Source organism: Perognathus longimembris, chromosome 15, assembly GCF_023159225.1.
Source record: "Perognathus longimembris pacificus isolate PPM17 chromosome 15, ASM2315922v1, whole genome shotgun sequence".
NCBI lineage: Eukaryota > Metazoa > Chordata > Mammalia > Rodentia > Heteromyidae > Perognathus > Perognathus longimembris.
This window is the reverse complement of record NC_063175.1, coordinates 55,469,140-55,488,656: the sequence shown is the minus strand read 5'-3', so window position 1 is coordinate 55,488,656 and position 19,517 is coordinate 55,469,140. Positions and strand designations below refer to the sequence as shown.

General features: G+C 48.6%; 2 protein-coding genes across 2 annotated transcripts in view; one reads left to right on the top strand and one right to left on the bottom strand.

Annotated features, from left to right (window-relative positions):
- The first annotated feature begins 8,957 nt into the window (after positions 1-8,957).
- Positions 8,958-10,968, top strand: LOC125363949 (oocyte zinc finger protein XlCOF6.1-like). Its single transcript, XM_048363286.1, has 2 exons — positions 8,958-9,006; positions 10,622-10,968. Exons 1-2 carry the CDS (start codon positions 8,958-8,960, stop codon positions 10,966-10,968), a joined length of 396 nt encoding a protein of 131 aa, XP_048219243.1.
- A 2,166-nt stretch (positions 10,969-13,134) lies between these two features.
- The window catches only part of LOC125363948 (golgin subfamily A member 2-like), a 30,374-nt gene continuing 23,991 nt past the window's right edge, over positions 13,135-19,517 (bottom strand). The window contains exons 2-4 of the mRNA XM_048363285.1: positions 14,827-15,584; positions 13,900-14,759; positions 13,135-13,830 (exon numbers count right to left, since the gene is read on the bottom strand). Of these exons, the coding sequence (XP_048219242.1) occupies positions 13,135-13,830; positions 13,900-14,759; positions 14,827-15,584 (2,314 nt within the window). The remainder of the gene's footprint in view (positions 13,831-13,899; positions 14,760-14,826; positions 15,585-19,517) is intronic.

The window sequence follows — 19,517 nt, the reverse complement described above, 5'->3', positions numbered from 1 at the left end:
TTGAGCCACAGCGCCACTTCTGGCTTTTTCTGCTTATGTGGTGCTGAGGAATCGAACCCAGGGCTTCGTGCATGCTAGGCAAGCACTCTACCCCTAAGCCACATTCCCAGCCCCTGTACCAATAACTTTATAACAACGGAGTCTACTAATAACTTTGGATGCTCTCTGTTTCTGTCTCTCCCTCTTCTGTATTCAAGTCCCTCTATCCTCCCCCAGAGAAATTCAGGCTTTAAATGGCTATCTTCCCTATTATGAATTTTTCAATGCATCTTTTGAAAGTCAAAGATCGGCAACTATAGATTCCCACTAAGTCGCCACCCGCCTTCCTTTCAAAACACCCATAGGTCTTCCAGGATCTGTGGAAAATGTCAAAACAACTAAATTTAATGGAGTAAAAGAAAATCTGGAAAATAGTACCAAGGCATTATTTTTCATATAAAATAGTAAGGATAAGAAAAGGACTATCATGATATAGACACAAGCTGTGAAAAAAAAAATAACCCAGAAAGAAGTGAGATGTGATTTCCTCTTTTTATTCTTCTCAGCTAGAGTAATGAATCAAAAGGGATGACAGGAGAAATATAAATTAAATTTCCCATGATACATAAAATGGCTTTTATTGTTTCCTTGGCTTTATTCTTTATCTAAAATGTATTCGTGTAGGGCTAACTAAACATAATGAGCAAAAAAATAAACATAAAATAATGAACCCAGAGCGATGAGGGCATCCAGGGCTTTGAAGTCTTTCTGTTTCCATTTGAATATTGCAGCTTTCAGGGCTCTTCGGGTCCTCTGCCTCTGGGGTAGGGGCTGCATGAGCTTCCGTTCTCTGCACAGAGGGCGGAGCCATGGGAAGCTCTGGGGAGCCATGGGAAGCAGCAGTGAGACATCTGGAACGTTCCATCACGGTTTCATCCTAACGGGCCTGGATGTCACCCTGTTACTTGTAATGAGCCAGAATCCCAAGAACAGGTGTTGTCTGTGTCCTCTAATGCAAGGAATTTGGGGAGGAGAAGACATGAACAAATGGAGAAGAAGAGGGATCCCTGAGAAGGATCTAAGCCGGGGATAAGAGAGGCTGGGGACTACCTGGCACTGGTGAACGTAGCCAGCTGAGGAAGACAAGCTTTGGCTCTTCCTGCCATGTTCTGAACTGACGGAGAGCATGCTTGTTGTGACTCTGGCACAAAGCACCCCTTCCTTGATTCCTTTGGGCTCGGTGTCTCTCCCCAATGGGATCCAATGCCCACGGAGAGGGAGGGAGGAACAAAGGCCGGCCAGAAGGAACGCCCTGGCTTCGGTTCACCACGGCATCTTCTTCGTAGTATCTGTTTAACTTCCCCGCCCGATGGCTGGATTCCAGGCTTCTGAGGCCTACTTTAGTTCCTCTGAAATGCTCGAGTTTGGATCCCCCGAAAGACCACCAGAGACCAAGACCAATGCAAGCAGCAAAAAGGGCGTTTATTTCGGGCTAGCTCGGTCCTCTGCGCACTCAGCAGGCTGGTGACGCTAAGAGGCCCTGAGCCTAGGGCTCCCAGCTGTTTTACACGTTCTTTGGGGAAGACAGGGTTTCGATTAGATACTCACAATTAGATACTGGAAATCACACTCACAATCCGATATGGTCTTTACCGGGAAGCGAAGGGTGGGGGGCGGGTAGGGCTTACAGTAAGGTCAGTCAGGTACAGAATGGGGTCTTAGTACAATATGGAGTTACTCTGGTCCTTCACTCTGTCTCTACAGAGAGCAATCATTTGATGTAAAAGTCAAGTGCTAGTCCTATCAGTAGCGAAACTGATGATTGGAAAGAATACGAAACAAATGACTATACAGGTAAACTTAAACCTTGTTACCTTTTCAGATGATCTAAATGTGGAATTAGTAGTATATGGCACCAGTTCATGGATATGTCAAAATCCTCTAATGTTTTCTTTTTTTTGCCAGTCCTGGGGCTTGAACTCAGGGCCTGGGCACTGTCCCTGGCTTCTTTTTGCTCAAGGCTAGCACTCTACCACCTAAGCCACAGTGCTGAGGAATCGAACCCAGGGCTTCATCTATGCTAGGCAAGCGCCCTACCACTAGGCCACATTCCCAGCCCCTCCCTGTTAGGTTTATTAAAGTCGGTAGCCAGTAAAGAAGAACACCATGCGGCATTCAGGCAGGCCTGTGGCTGAGATGATGCATAGCCCTAGTGAAGGGAGAACAGGGAGAGAAGGGTGACCCCCCTCCCCACCACCCAGCCCTGCCTTACCTAGGTCAGGGGCAGGGGGGTGTGTGGCCAGGTGGATTAAGATGTGACCTCAGGGAGGGAGGAAGTAACCACCTCCGGGTATGCAGGTTACCCAGGTAAACTGGGTGGAGACCCAGGTGGGGGCATCTACATGTACCTTAGGCTCTGCTGCGGAGATTCCCTAGGCTCTGGAAGAAGAAAAGTTGTGCTAACCCGCTCCCCGAGTCTCCGGCCTTGATTAGGGGCTGCTGAACTTGGCTGTCAGGGGTTGCAGTGTACCTGGCCAAGGCCACGTCCCCGTGGCCGGTCCAGAACTACAATTCCCAGGGTCCTCTGCGCGCACTTCCGCTCTTTTCCCGTGACCCCCTGGGGGAGTCCCGCGGCGGGGCCGGAGCACTTCCTGTGAGGCGGAGGCTTTCAGCAGCGGTGGCGGGGAGTGCGGCCTGGCCGCCATGCGGGTCTACTCCGCATCTCCGCTCGTGGGCCGGGCGCTCCCAACCGCCCACCACGGCCGTGCTCCCCACGTCATCATCGGCTCCGTCTCCCGAGACCTTGCACCTCCCCAACAAGAGCACCCACGAGAGCGGGAAGATGGCCACGGGACCCCCCCCCCCCCCATGAGCCGCCAAAGAGGTGAGGATGAACCCGAGACTCCATCTTGCCCTCTAGAGACTGCCTTTCCTTGGGTTGGCTGTTGCCTACCGGATACCCCCCCCCCCCGCCCCAGTGGGCCTCGAACCCACAGAAATAGTCACCAGCGCTTCGCCTATCGGGCTAGGAGTCTTTGTTCAGCGGTGCACAGCGTCCGCTCGCCACCAGCAGGATGGTGACAAACAACACCGGGGCCCAATGGGGCTGGGCTTTTAAGGGCAAAGATCACACGTCCCACTCTGCAGGTGGTCATGGGGTAAGAATCACGTGGGGAGTGGGGAGGGGGGGGCTGGGAATATGGCCTAGTAGCAAGAGTGCTTGCCTCATAGACATGAAGAAGCCCCGAGTTCGATTTCCCCAGCACCACGTATATAGAAAAACGGCCAGAAGTGGCAGAGTGCTAGCCTTGAGCAAAAAGAAGCCAGGGACAGTTCAAGGCCCAGGACTGGCCCCCCCAAAAATAATCGCATTTACCACACACAGGTGGGTGGTCATGGGGTGAGAATCACAGTTACCACACACAGGTGGCCTGGCAAGTTAGGCAAAGCAAGGAAGCAGAATTACTATTAGTTATTACACTTCCAGTAAACCCCAGCAATCAAAGCAAATAGGATTTCGGTAAACTCCAGTGAAGAAGGCAAAGCAATACAATTTTAGTCAACTCTGATAAGGCGATCAAAGCAATACAATTCCTGGTTCTAGGTGTGACTACTCTTAGCCTTAAGTTTTCTCTTCCTAGAACTTCCTCTAAACTGAGTGGTCTTCCTCATTCCTTTCTTTTGCCTATGCCCAGCTGCTTTGGGCTCCTGCTTTTTGACTTAGGTTTGCCCCTCCCCAGGCCCACTACTTTTGTCTAAGCCTGCTGTTCCTAGGGACTCAAAGAAGGGGGTTCCCTTACACCTTTCACTTGGTTTCCACATTGGCCAAGTCCATTCCTGGGCCTGGAAGAGTGGCCAGTCTTTTATGGTGTCTGCTCATAGCCTCCTCTTTCGCCCTATTCATATCTCAGCCATCCATGAAGTCGTTAATGGTGCACAACATTCACAGAGCAGGGTTTTATTTTTATTATTCATTTATGTTACAAACTGTCCCGAGCCTCTTCTTCCACTGCATCTGGGTGCAGGGCCAGGAGCAAAGCAATGATGGCGGACATGAAGCCCTAGGTTTGATTCCTCAGCACCACATATACAGAAAAAGGCAGTGGTAGAGTGCTAGCCTTGATCTGAAATGAGGGGTGGGAGGTAGGGCTTACAGTAAGGTCAGTCAGGTACAGAATGGGGTCTTAGTACAATATGGAGTTACTCTGGTCCTTCACTCTGGCTCTACACCTCTAACCCAGCAGGCAGCATGGCTGCAGACCCCAAGCTCCTCCCCAACACATTAGACACCAGCAGGCATTTGCATTCGAAAGAAGGACAAGAGATGCCACTGTGCTCTCCTCACTGTAAAACCAGAGTAAATAAGTGATCTTTCCAAACCAAACTTCTGAGCAAAAGACTTAGCAAAGGCATCTGGTCCTGCAGACACAGTCATTTCATAGGACGAGGAAATAATCCAGCGGGTAGACATTTTCTCTCTTGCCTTCTGGATATTTAATGTTGAGATGATGCATACATGGTCACACTTCCCACCATAAATGTTCTCTGATTCATTAGCTACCTCTGTAGGAAGAAATAAGGATCCATTGAGAGAGATGTGCAGAATGACCCTGGCATTGGTGAGCCAGCCCCTAACTGCTGAGCATGCCGCCCTTGTGGGCGTGTAACTGGAAATCATTGCATGCCCCCAGCCTGAGAAGGATGTTTGTGGCTTTGCGGCTACCAGGCCTGGGCTGCCCCCAGGAAACACAGGGTGAAGTGTGCAGATTGTCTGACTATGGAGCCAGCAGAGCTCCAATAGATAGGCCACCAGCTGTTGTCATTCAGAGTCCACGCCAGGGGCCCCGGTGCGTCACAAAGAAGAGCAAAGCCCATTACAGCTTCATTTCTTAAGCAGATCCCCAGGAATGCTGGTACCCAATTATCCCAGGATCCAAGGCCCAGAAGTGGCAAACTTGTAATTGTTCCTCCAAAGCAAGCAGCCACTCAAACAGCAAAATCAATTCTGAAGCAGTTGCTCTTCCTGTGGGTAACCCTCTCCACTTTATTTTTTAATTTTAAACAATACTTGAACTTTAGGTGGGCTGCAAGATTTGAAGTCCAGTATCAAAACAATGCTGGTTTTCAAAAATGATTCTAAGCAAATGTAGGCTCTCTCTCCTGGGAAAGCCATGCTACAAGTGGAAAGAGGAATTGTTTTCAGTGGTGTGTGTTTGTAGTTAATTTAAGTATGTATTTTTGTGACAAGCATGGGTGTCGCTGCTAGATCAGAGAGAAAGAAGTGGCAGACAGGAGGAGCCAGGTGGTCAAAATGTCACCTGTATAGCTCAGTGAGATGCAGAGTTTATTGGCTTGACTCAGATTTCCCATAAATATAAAAGTAAATTGGCACAATATATGGCAATGTGCTACAACACCAAACTCATCCCTTGGCTCAAAATTCTATAAAGTGTCCATGGTGGTAACACAAGCCACCACCACTGAATGGTGGCTTGAGAAACTCACAGATTTAGGAGCACACCCAGTCGCTTTTCTTGGGCAGACTTTTAGTCATCGTTCTCCATCCTTGTTAATACAGCCCTATGGGAATCCCATTTTCCCACCCACTGCACACAATTGGAAAAAAAAATACAAGGAGCAAGAGAATGAAGAGAAAGGGGAGGAATGCAGCCATGGAATTGAAAACAAATTTTTTTTGTCTTTTCTTTTTTGGTACTGGGGATCGAACCCAGGACGTTGCACTTGCTAGGCAAGCGCTTTGCCACGGAGCTACATCCCAGCCCGAAAACAAAATTGAACTCACCACTTGGCCTAAACGTACCTCTCTGGCTGAATGGAAAAACAAGGATGGAGGTGCAGAGACAGAGTTGGTCCTGATCGTTGAACACACGCATCTCTCTTACCAAGGCCTCATTTTAACCACCCTGCAGAGTCTCCATGATGAGAATGGTGGATCCCCTGCTGTTTTCCTGTACCTTCAATACCTGACTGTGTAGTTAGCACTGCCGAGTAAGGTCCTTGCCACTTGGGTTCCAATTCAGGAGCATGATGCCTTTTTACCCAAACTAGCTGTCTGGGCAATGAAATAGTGGGTGTAGTGTTTTTTTTTCAGGGGTCAGTGGGCCTCGGCTTCAGCATTTAGGGTTCTCAAATTGTCTTTAAAGTTGATTAGAGAAGGAATAAATCAGTGTGATCAAAGGTGAACATTTGTTATTTTGAGTTCATCACAATAGAAGATCACTGGGTGCTTGTGGCTAACACAGATATTCCTAGCTACTTAGGAAACAGAGATGATGACTATAGCTTAAGGTCAACCTGGTACAAACTTTCACAAGACTTCATTTCATCCAACAGCTCGCTGAGTGCATTGGTGCTTGCCTCCCACTCCAGGATCATGGGAATCTCAGAACCCAAGGTTCATTATTCCAGGACAGTATGGGTGGAGGTTAGCAAAACTCCACAGGCAAAGCTGGGCAGAATGGGGTATGCCTGTCTTTGCAGCTACATTATAATCAAGAATAGGAGGAAGGCTTTTGATGCTGCCCCGGGCCTAAAGAAAGACTGCATGTGAAAAACAATCCAAAGGCTAGGGATGTAAATCAAGTCCTGAAATGTCTGCCTAAGGAGCACAAAGCCCCGAGCTCATAGCCCTAGAATACTCAAATGCAAAAATTTAAAAATTAAGAAGATAAAATAGAACTAAAACAGTTGTGTCATCTCTTCCATTGCTGCTGGACCATGTCCTCCCACATGGCACTCTCCCTCCTCAGGTACTTGGCAGAGTTGTCCCGTTCTGACCTCATGGTCTTCACCAGCCTTCTCAGGTTGTCCACTTGCCTTTTGAGCACTGCCCGCTCCTCTGCTGCTTGTTGAAGCTTCTGAATTCTGCTCTTCATGTTGAGCTTTTGGCTCCAGAGGACTTCCAGCTTCCTTTGCAAATTGCTCTTGTTTTCCTCCAAATCATAACTCCTGCTCTTTTCCTGGTCTTGGATGAGCTGTAGATTCTTCTTTTGAGTGGCATGCTGTTGGGTGGTGACTGGGAACAAGGCTATCTCTTGCTCTCTAACGTGCTGCTGTGCAGCCTGCCAGCAGCTGATGAGACCTTCCGGCTCCCTTATCCTCTTATTAACCACCTGCTGGATGCGAGCCAGGGCAGAGTGTAAGTTGCGTTCTTCTGAAACCAACATCTGTACGGCTACCTTGTGGGCTTCCAAGTCTCCTTGCAGTGCTTCTTGCTCACTGGCTCTCCTCCAATTCTCTTTTCGTTGTTCATGCTGTAGGTGTCTCTTTTCCTTCTTCAGTTGGTGGATCTCACTGGAGAGCTGTTGGTTTCTTAACTTGCTGGAGTGCAGGGCAAGCACCAGGTATTGGTAGTGCCTCTGCAGATCCTCGGTGTTATTGGGACCTGTGAGACTCTCCACCCTGGAAACTCTCCAGCTGCTCGAAGGCAGGGCAGGCTCAGGGGAGGCGTGCTCTTTGGCAGTATGCGCAGTTGATTGACCATACCCATTGGTGTTTCTCTTGGGATGATCACCCTTGATAGGTTTCTTCTTTGTATTAGGTTGTGCAGGTCCACTTGCAGGACAGTTCTGCTGGTATTCTTGCCGTAGTTGATTTGCTGCAGCTGTTTCATTTTGGCTGGTTTGTTCAGACCTCTGAGCCCTGGGGCAGCAGGGAAGACAGAGTCGCCACATTCCCGGGCAGTCTGAAATCACTTCTACAATCACTAACAATGTCTATTTCTCACTATACCTCTTAACTCACTGATTATTGTCGGGCTCGGTTCGCCTCCCTTGGCGTGGGGATCAAGGCTCAGCTACGCTTCTCACAACTCCCTTTCTCACCCTCTCCCCAGGTCACCCGGCCCGCAGGTAAGGCCAGGATGGGGCGGGGGAGCCAGCACTGACCTCACGTGCACATGGCCGGACGAGAACGCTTACCCACCTCCTTACCAGTAAAGAAAGCCAGGCATACGCGGGTCTCAGAGAAGCTTCAAGAGCTATCTGATTTATTAAGGCGGGGGCAAGGACTAATGATAGCAAGAGAAGGCGATCGGCCAGGACGCTGATAGGCTGGGAGCTTGTCACATGACCCCCTCATGAGCTAACGTCACTCGAAAGTACCGCGCCAGGGAGAGACTGGGGGCGCCTGGGCTGGCGAGAAAGTTGGGGGCTATTGGCAAAGCCGGTTCCTCTGGTTCCGGACCCAGAGAACCGTGGCCTGCTTCCGCATTCCCCAGGGCTGGGGGGAAGGGCAGCGTCTCAGGGGCGCTCTCTAATGCCCTTCACCCTGAAGTCCATAAAGCTGGACCCCAACAATTATCACCTCCACCTCCCTCAATGGCTGAGAGAGGTGTAAGCCAACTGAGGGTATACCAGTGCTACTAGGCAGAGAGGATGTGGGCGTGGCCCCATGTCTCCCATCCCATTGGTCAGAGAGAAGTGTGAAATAATAGAGGGTGTGGCCAGAACCTTGTGATCCAGGCAGAATGGGTGGAGTCCTGATGACAACTGCTCCTGCAGCCCTATCCACATCTAACTGTCCAGTGTAGTTGTTGGTGAGAGTGGGACTTGCTACAGCTGGATAGGTGCTCAGTTTTACCTGTACCTTTCCTGGCTTCCCTCACACTACTATTGTGGCCACCCAGGCTTTCAGTTGTCTTCCAGGAAGTGGCACCAAGAAACACAGCCTCTCTGCCCATGTCCAAAGTATTCCTGTTCTCATTCTATGCAGAAGTAGCTCTATTCTAACCACATTTGGTGACACTTTTATTCTGATCAGGGAGTCACTGAGTTTGCTGAATTCTTGATATAACCTGCTGTTGCCATCCCTGCGGGACTGGACAGCTCAGGGCCATCACAGGTCCAGGGCTCCTCTGCATGAGTGTTGCCCATGTTGCTTACTCAGGCCTTGCCTAGTACATCACACGTGGTCTAGTGATCTCAGAGGAATCAGAAAGACAATTGGGAGAAATGAGAATGTCCTGCTTCTGTCAAGGAGTATGTGAAATCTACACCAACACCAAGAGTAATGTGCACATGACTGAAAACAAATCTTCTAACCCAGCCACTTCCTAATGAGGTTGTGAGCATGAAAACCCATAGAGGCACGGCTAAAGGGGGCAAAGGAGTTTTATTTAAGAACCCCCAAACCAGAAGGAGAACAGCCTCCACCTCCAAACCTGGGCCTGTGGCTGACTACCTTGTCCTGGGCTAACTACCCAGAACTCAGAACTGAGAACCAAGAGCAGCCTCTACGTCCAAAGTCCAACAAGCTCAACCACCAAACTTCCGTAACACCAAAGGGGCTAGCTCCTTCCATTTTCTCTTTCCTGCTTGTCTGGCCTCTTCTCATGCCTCTCCCCTCTCTGCAGGCCTACTGGAAGCCTCAAGGCTTCTCTGCAGGCTTCCTTGAGGCCTTAAGGCCTTTCTCAGACAGGCTTCTCCCCATAGGCCTGTTGGCAGGCTCAGGCACCGCTCTGCCCAGCTCCTCTGCTGCACTCCTGTGGCAGACACCTCTTGCTGCTTCCTTGCGTCCTTCTTCACCCCACACAAACCACCTCTGTTCCTCTCTTCATACACACTGCCCACCCCCATGGCCACCTCTCCACATATCCACCCACATACACATACACACAATGCCTGCCTCCCCTTGAATGCACGCCCAATAAATAGACCTCCACATCTTGCTCCAGTGCCTCTAATGGCCCCACCTCAAGCTGCTTATCACATTCCCCACTGGTTTTCATGTCCAATTAAATCATTAATTTGATTCTTTTTGGGCCAGTGGGGGCCTCCCAATCCCAGTCAAACAGGAAAGGTACAGCAAGTCCAGCAGATAGTATCAGGCTGCCTGTACAAAGGTCTGGGCAGAAAAGCTACATTAACACATTAAGAACAAGGAGGGGTAATCATAAGAAAAAATCATGTCCCTGTTGACCACATTAATTAATACTGGGTAGTCCTTTCTTTAGGAGATTTTCTGAATATCTCTGAGGAGTCCATCTTGAACCACCTGTTGGACATTGTCCCACTGCCTTTTTCCCATGAGAATGGTGGATCCCCTGCTGTTTTCCTGTACCTTCAATGCCTGACTGTGTAGTTAGCACTGCCGAGTAAGGTCCTTGCCACTTGGGTTCCAATTCAGGAGCATGATGCCCTTTTACCCAAACTAGCTGTCCAGGCAAGAAATAGTGGGTGGAGTTTTTTTTCAGGGGTCATTGGGCCCTCGGCATCAGCCTACATGGATATCAAATTGTCTTTAAAGTGGATTAGAGAAGGAATAAATCAGTGTGACCAAAGATGAACATTTGTTATTTTGAGTTCATCACAAAACAAGATCACTGGGTGCTTGTGGCTAACACAAATATCCCTAGATACATGGGAAGCAGAGATGATGACTATAGCTTAAAGCCAAGGACCTGCCGTCCTTCCACTGTGCGCAGAGCAAAGCACGCTTCAGCCTGCAGACCCAGCTGCACATCCACCAGCACAGGCACAGAGACCCCAGGCGCTGCAGCGAGTTCAGCCTTGCCTTCCCCCTGAGGTGCCACCTCCAGGAGCACCCGGGCCTGCACAGCGGGGAGATGCCCTTCCAGTGCCCCAAGGGCCCCAAGAGCTTCCTCCTCAAGGGCGCCCTGCAGGATCACCAGCACAGGACAGTGACCAGAAGCCCTTCCCCTGCGGACAGTGCAGCAAGAGCCTCATCCAGCGGGACTTGCTGACCCAGCACCTGCGCCTACACAGTGGGGAGAGGCACGTCCAGTGTTCCGTCTGTAGCAAGAGCTTCCAGGCCAGGGCCGACATGAAGATGTACCAGCTGCTGCACAGAGCAGAGATGCCATTCGCCTGCAAGTGCGGCAAGGGCTTTGCCCAGCGCTTCAAGCTGGTGGTACACATCAGGACTCACATCAGCAAGAGCAGCCTTTCCAGTGTAATAAGTGCAAGAAACCTTTCTAGTGTCCCAAGTGCAACAAGGCTTTCCACTTGAAGGCATAGCTGCTCGGCCACGAGCGGGTACACACTGGGGAGAGACCTAAGTCCAAACTCGCTGCCCATGTCAGAGTGCACACAAAATCCTGCCCTGCTCCGAGGGACCCTAAGCCTGATCCTGAAATTAAGAAAAGGCTAAGCCTGCCATTTACAGTGATAGAAGCCGACTGGAGCTGAGGCAGGTGGACAGTCAACACAGCAAGTGAGTGAAGGAATGAGATGCCCCTGGTTCTTCAGAAACGGCCCAAGCCCACGAGAAGGCAGATGGGGAGAATGGAAGGGAAAAAAGACAATAGCTTAAGGTCAACCTGGTGCAAACTTTGACAAGACTTCATCTCATCCAACAGCTCACTGGGTGCGTTGGTGTTTGCCTACCATTCCAGGTTCACAGGAATCTCAGAACCCAAGGTTCATCATTCCAGGCCAGTCCGGGTAGAAGTCAGTAAAACTCCACAGGCAAAGCTGGGCAGAATGTGGTATGCCTGTCTTTACAGCTACATTATAATCGAGAATAGGAGGAAGGCTTTCAAGACTGGCCAGGACCCAAAGCAAAACTGCATGTGAAAAACAATCCAAAGGCTAGGGATGTAGATCAAGTACTGAAATGTCTGCCTAAGAAGCACAAAGCCCCGAGCTCATAGCCCTAGAATACTCACACAAAAATTTAAAATTTAAGAGGATAAAATAGAACTAAAACATAAGAACTATTTGTGACTCGTGAATATATCATCATACAACCATGTTTTAAAACACGGAAGAAATCTGATCAAGAGAAAAGGCAAAGTCCCCCTTTTTGAAAAGCAACAACACAGCAGAACATTAAGAGCTTAAAATGGTTTTCTGTACAGTAGCTCTATTTGCTGATATGAACATAAGGGTGCATATATATATGTGAATTCATATATACATTCTCATTTGTTTCTTTTATTGAAAAATATAATCAGGCACACAGCAGAATAATGTGTTTTCACTTAATAGTATTTGATAGACATAATTTGTTATGTAAATTAGTAATATGACAAAAATTTTCTAGTTTTTGCATAATATATTTACTAACCACAAAATATGTGGTGTTATGCTGATGATCATCAAATACTTTTCACATTTCACTATTTAGCTATAAGTGTGCTTATATATTTTTACCTAGTCGTGATTAGAATTGTGAAACATTTCTCTCAATTACTGATATCCAATTATGATAATTTTGTTCGACTTTCCTTTTCTATGATTTACTTATTCAAATATTTGCCAATTTTCATTGACTTTTTTATACCCACAGTACTCTTTTGCTCAATAGCAGGCGGCAGTTTGAGAAGTTCACATTCAGTGGTTTCACTGTTGAATGTGTAACACTGATGTTCTTACACAAACCTAGATATGGCAGGTCACTTGCCCTCTCAGGAGTCTCACTGTTACCACAAGCTGCAACACAAGGTGGTGAAACTGCAGATTGACACCAAAGCTCATTTTCCAGGAGCAAGGACAATGGACCCTAAAAACTATCAAAAGGGGAAAATAGGACCTGTATAAATGAGTATAATAGCCGTTTATTATCAATTCTCACAGACCTTATTACATGTGCTATAATTTTATACCACCAACAGTAGAGTAGGTTTGTTTATACAGCAAAACTACAGACATTGAACAATGGATTGCACTACATTGCGATGATTGCTTAAAAAATCAAAAGGTAAGAGGGAATTTGGGGGTCTATTAGCATTTTATGGTATTATCATAATTGAAAATATGCTGATGATTAATCCTTCTCTCAGTCTATATTTGTAAGCCAATCGTCGATTAAGTTTTCACATAGATATTACCATGTACTGGTTAGGATCTTCAAATTGTGGTAGTCTTCAAGCAAGTTAATGTATTCTAATAGAAGAAAAGTGTCTGCATTTGCTTGGAGTACTCATGGCCTAAACTTTATCTAAGCTTTTTTGGCTTTTAGTTCACTGGCCCTCTAAAGATCCTCCTCACCCCAGGTACATAGAAATATATCATTATACTTTATACTATATTTTAAGGTAGAAATTTTATTAACACATCTATCATTCAGTCCTAATTAAAATCTCAAGAATGTGACAGTGTCAGAGAGTGGGAAAATTATCCAAAAGAATGTGTGTAACACACTTGTAATTATTCGCGTCCTTCCTGAGAGTAATTATTTAAAATTCATCATTTTTCTCAGTTTGGACCAGAACGTGATGGGGCGTTCGTTGCCCATGCCCCCAAGCTGTGTGGTGGAGTCCTCTAGGGGGCATGGCACCCCAGCCTCTACTGCGGAAGGTTCTACGTCACCATCCTCGCTACTATCGTCCTCCTCGCTGGATTCAGTCTTCATGGGGCCTGCCAAGTCTGAAGTGGTGTCAGCAGCAGGGGGCTCAGTGTCTGCCTGCATCTTGTCCTGGCTACATTCAATCTTCATGGGGCCTGCCATGTCTGAAGTGGTGTCAGCAGCAGGGGCCTTGGTGTCGACCTGCATCTTGTCCTGGCACGTCACGCCTTCACCTGCAAGACGCAACAGCAGCTCCTGCAGCTCCTGCTTCTTCTGCTGCTTCTCCTGGGACATCAGGTCGACGTGCTCATCTTTCTCCTGATGCAGGGTCTCCAGGGTTTCTATCTGCTCTTTGCAAGCAACGATGGACTTTTCGATGGCTGTAATGAGCTCTGACAGCCAGCTGCATCGCTGTTGCAGGTCATCTGCTGCACTCTGGAAGTCCACCTTGTCAGGCAGGTTGGGGATGAAGCAGATTTGCAGCTCCCTCTTGGGCACCTGTGTGTCCCGCTTCCTCTTCCCAAACAGGCCATGGGTCCTCGTCCTGGGGAAGAGGCCCTCTTGCTCCAGCTTGGTCTGGCACTGGGCTCCCAGGTTGGCCAGGCACCTGCAGCGGGCCTGCTGCTCCTGCATCTGCTTAATGAGTTTTACCTTTTTGGCTTCAGCAGCTGATAGTGCATCCTGGTAAAAATCCCTCATGACTTGAGGGCTGTCCACATCGTCAGGGACAGTCACGTCAAGTGGGGTTGCCTCCTCGCCCCTTTCTTCCCCGTTACTTACTCCTTGGCCTTCTGGAGGGAAAACCAGGATACTCAGCTGGGCCTGCAGTTGCTCCTTCTGTTGCCTTGCTGCTTCTAGGCACTTGAGAGTGTCCTGTAACTGTTCGCTATACGTCTGGGCCAGCAACTTGCTCTTTAGTTGCTCCTGCTTCAGCTGCTCCAGCAGCTGGTTCTGCCTCTGCAGGTGCTGCTGCAGGGCCTCCTTCTCTGAGCTCAGCTGCTGATTGGAGGCTGTGTACTGATCACAGGTGGCTCTGAGTTCCTGCAGCTGGGTCCGGTACTGGTCATGCAGCTCCTGCAGCTCCTGAGCTTCTTGGCTCGCTCTCTCAGCCATGTCTTTCCATTTGTCCAAATCCTTCTCTTGCTGCTCCAGCTTCTCCTGCAGATGTTTCTTCAGGTGCTGCTCTGAGCTCAGGTCGCTGGCGAGCTCCTCCTCAGCGATCAGCCTGTGGAAGGCGTCCTGCAGCTGGGCCAGCGGATCTTTGATCTCTCTATCTTGCCCATGTGTGCATCTCGCTGTCTCCGTTATCTTGTGCTGATCCTCGGCAGGCCTAGGAATGGGTTCCTCGGCTGCCTGTTCCAGTCTACACAGCCGCTCCTGTTGCTCCAGGTTCTGGAGTCGGAAGCTGTGGTTTTCCTGTACCTGAAATTGAAGCTGTTGCTTCAGGTCCTTTAATTCCTCCTGCATCTGGAAGGCTTGGGCCTGCAGCTGCTGCTCAGCCTGAGCTGGTCCTGCAGGGGGCTGCAGTTCTGTCAGTTGTTTTCTAACTTCCTCCAGGTTGACCTCCAGCTCCAGCACCTGCCTCTACCCTTGCTCTCTCTCCTAGTTGTTTAATCTCCTCGGATTGCTGCTGGACCATGTCCTCCCACATGGTGCTCTCCCTTCTCAGGGACATGGCAAAGCTGTCCCTTTCTGACCTCATGGTCTTCACCAGCCTTCTCAGGTTGTCCACTTGCCTTTTGAGCACTGCCCGCTCCTCTGCTGCTTGTTGAAGCTTCTGAATTCTGCTCTTCATGTTGAGCTTTTGGCTCCAGAGGACTTCCAGCTTCCCTTGCAAATCGCTGTTGATTGCCTCCAAATCATAACTCCTGCTCTTTTCCTGGTCTTGGATGAGCTGTAGATTCTTCTTTTGAGTGGCATGCTGTTGGGTGGTGACTGGGAACAAGGCTATCTCTTGCTCTCCAATGTGCTGCTGCGCAGCCTGCCGGTGGCTGGTGGGACCTTCCTGCTCCTTTATCCTCTTATTAACCACCTGCTGGATGCGAGCCAGGGCAGAGTGTAAATTGCGTTCTTCTGAAACCAACATCTGTACGGCTACCTTGTGGGCTTCCAAGTCTCCTTGCAGTGCTTCTTGCTCACGGGCTCTCCTCCAATTCTCTTTTCGTTGTTCATGCTGTAGGTGTCTCTTTTCCTTCTTCAGTTGGTGGATCTCACTGGAGAGCTGTTGGTTTCTTAACTTGCTGGAGTGCAGGGCAAGCACCAGGTATTGGTAGTGCCTCTGCAGATCCTCGGTGTTATTGGGACCTGTGAGATTCTCCACCCTGGAAACTCTCCAGCTGCGCGAAGGCAGGGCAGGCTCAGGGGAGGCGTGCTCTTTGGCAGTATGCGCAGTTGATTGACCATACCCATTGGTGTTTCTCTTGGGATGATCACCCTTGATAGGTTTCTTCTTTGTATTAGGTTGTGCAGGTCCACTTGCAGGACAGTTCTGCTGGTATTCTTGCCATAGTTGATTTGCTGCAGCTGTTTCATTTTGGCTGGTTTTTTCAGACCTTTGAGCCCTGGGGCTGCAGGGAAGACAGACTCGCCACATTTACAGGTGGTCTCCAATACGTCTATAATCACTAACAATATCTATTTCTCACTATACCTCTTAACTCACTGATTATCACTGTCACCACTCGGCCACTTCCACCTTCCTCAAAGGCTGGGAGTGGTGTAAGCCCACAGAGGGAATACCAGTGCTACTAGGCAGCAGAGGATGTGGGCATGGCCCCAAGTCTCCCATTCCATTGGTCAGAGAGAAGTGTGAAATAATAGAGTGTGTGGCCAGAACCTTGTGATCCAGGCAGAATGGGTGGAGTCCTGATGACAGCTGCTCCTGCAGCCCTATCCACATCTAACTGTCCAGTGTAGTTGTTGGTGAGAGTGGGACTTGCTACAGCTGGATAGGTGCTCAGTTTTACCTGTACCTTTCCTGGCTTCCCTCCCACAACATCTGTGGCCACCCAGGCTTTCAGTTGTCTTCCAGGAAGTAGCACCAAGAAACACAGCCTCTCTGCTCATGTCCAAAGTATTCCTGTTCTCATTCTATGCAGAAGTAGCTCTGTTCTAACCACATTTGGTGACACTTCTATTCTGATCAGGGAGTCACTGAGTTTGCTGAATTCTTGATATAACCTGTTCTTGCATTCCCTAAGGGACTGGATAGCTCAGGGCCATCACAGGTCCAGGGCTCCTCTGCATGAGTGTTGCCCATGTTGCTTACTCAGGCCTTGCCTAGTGCAGCACACATGGTCTAGTGATCTCAGGGGAACAGAAAGACAATTGGGAGAAATGAGAATGTCCTGCTTCTGTCAAGGAGTATGTGAAATCTACACCAACACCAAGAGTAATGTGCACAAGACTGAAAACAAATCTTCTAACCAAGAGTCAACTACCCAGCCACTTCCTAATGATGTTGTGTCCACAATCCAGTGTAATGCCTTGAGAGCACGAAAATCCATGGAGGCACGGCTAAAGGGGGCAAAGGAGTTTTGTTTAAGAACCCCCAAACCAGAAGGAGAACAGCCTGCACCTCCAAACCTGGGCCTGTGGCTGACTACCTTGTCCTGGGCTAACTACCCAGAACTCAGAACCGAGAACCAAGGGTGGCCTCTACCTCCAAACTCGAACATGCTCAACCTAGGACTGCGCGGCTGAAGTCTCCAGCTCTCCCCCACAACCCTGGCCTGTGCAGAACCAGGGCTCTGCAACCCGCCCTGCTCAGCCTGGGTCAGACTGCAGCAAGAGCAACTTCAGCAAGATGCTCTACAAAGTTCCATCCTTCAGCCAGTGAATTCAGCTATGTCAGTCATCCGTCCTCCTGACATTTCAGAGGCCTTGCCTTCAGGTCAAAGACAACTTATTTTGTCTATGTATCATCAAAATATACAGCCCTGTGTTGAGGTAATTTGTATTAAGCAGATCTAAATCAGACTAGTAGTAACAAATTATTCTTTTGTTCCCTTCTCACTGGAGTTGTGTTGTCAGGGGGTAGCATTCTCAGGGCATGCTCCTTTGTAGTAGGAGAGAGATTGCAAACAGAGATTTTCTTGTTCAGTGTAGATGTGACACTGACAAAGGTAGTTTAGCTGGATATGTGAGATCTGCTCAACTACGAGGACAACCATATTCATGACAGGAATTTATCTGCCTATAGAAGCAGTACACATGTGTTTTAGAATTAATGACATTGAGTAGGGACCCAAGGTGACAGCCTTGTCCTTTTTCATTCTGGAAGGAAGCAGTTTCAAACAAGATGCTTTGAAAAAAGTGTGCAATTGTGCCTGGTACATTTGAGGTATGCTGCTTTCTACCTATCATCTCTTTCATTCCAATTGTTTGGGACACACATATAATGGCTAGAAATTTTGGCTGCACCTTGTGCCATGAACAGATCAGACCGAAGGAAACAGATTCAGAGTGTGAACCAAGCAATCACAGCCTGGTTCTTAGAACAAAGGGGAACTCCATTAGCCACAGAGGGTAAACATTAAGATGTGAGCTATTTCTCCCCTGTGTCACCACTGTCCGTATTCCACTGTTTCATCAGATGCAGCAGGATTTAAGTCCACTAAGTCCTGGCTCTCTCCTCAATTTTCTCCATACTAGGTGTGAAAGGGCAGTGTATATGCCACTCGCACCCAATCCCATTCACAGTCGCCTAGAGTCTTTGCCTATTCATCTATTTTACCTATTCTAGCTATTCCACTGTGGTACTCCTTTCCTGAAAGCCTCCCTGGCTTTACCTTCCCCTCACCCCACCCACCACATCCCTGCCAGAAACATTCATCTCCATACAAACACACCATCCCATGAGGTAGAGCATGACTCGTACCTGGGCTAGCAAATGGTCTTTGGGAACTAATTCTCCAAGAAGAAGATGAGATCAAGGAAGAAAGGAGGAAGGAGCGGAAGAGAAGGAGAGGAGAAAGAGGTAGAAGATAAAGAATAAGAGGAAATGGAGGAAGGGAAAAAAACACGAAAGGTACTGTATAGTTTAACTTCATGAATCGAATGTTCTGTCTCTATGTTAAAATCTCTAGCCCAAGTAAAGGAAATACTAACAAGCAGAGAAAGAAAAGATTTAAAGCAAAGTAAAGAAAGGAACAGAGGATGTGGATTTGGATCTTTCTGATATTTTGGCTTTGGCTTTTTATTAGGTTTGTTTTAGATGAGTCTCTAATTTTGGAGTTTCTGCTCCCTGATTTTCTGAGGTCTTAGAGCAGCTCGGGGCTAGTTGCTCTGCTCTTCTGCACTGAGAACACAGAGCTGAACACTGCACTTCTTTCCTCCCACAGGTAATGGCAGAATTCAAGCCAAATCCAGATTATTCTACCCCTGTACCAGACTCTCTTGTGGAAATTTGGGAGATGTTAATCACTTGGACCCAGTTACATTATGAGCACTTTACTTGTGAAATGGGCCCAAATACTGAAAGAGAGAAAAAGCTTAACTTGGCAAAAGCTGTGTATTCACTTTTAGGCGGTACGTGTCCTAGGCCTGGCATGGTCACCACAAGCTAGTCATCCCCAAGCTAGAGCAGGGGACTTCAAATGGGTCAGAGTTTCACACTTGTGTGATGACAGAGCAGAAGTGGAAGTTGAAAGTTATTGAAAAGGCGTTTTCTTACACACACGGTGGAAACCACCCAGACATCCAGGAACTGACGACTGAACACTAACACCCTATGTGTGTGGCCTGGTTGTCCCGTGGCATGTGATTCCTACTGGAGGGCATGACGCTACAACTTTGGAGGAAGGATGCTAGACAAAGGAGACCCTGGCGTGTGTGATTCTCTTTCTCAGAGGTGTTGGACGGAGTCAGGCGGCCTGCGTTGGAGGCGGAGGAGGTTGGTGGCCGAACAGGCTGGGTCCTGGGGCAGGCCTGCGGGCAGCCATGAGCTGTGCACAATCCTTTGGGGGGGGGGTTGAGAACAGGAGATCACCCCCCTTGGAAGACGGCATCGAGTGGGATGTACATTATTTCCCAGGAAAGATGTCAACAAACGGGGGAAAAGTAGAAGATACTCTCAGTTAGTGCACTATCTGCCTCCTAAAACAAACATCCCTTTTCTTCTTTCCAAATATGGCCATGGATCACGCCTTGCAGTGTGAAGTCTGTGTCCGGTAGACCTAGGGTAGTGACCCAGCCTGGCACATGCAGTCATTTACCTCAACCTGCTGACTCCGTGCACTGCACCACTTGACCGCCATCTTGTTGCTGAG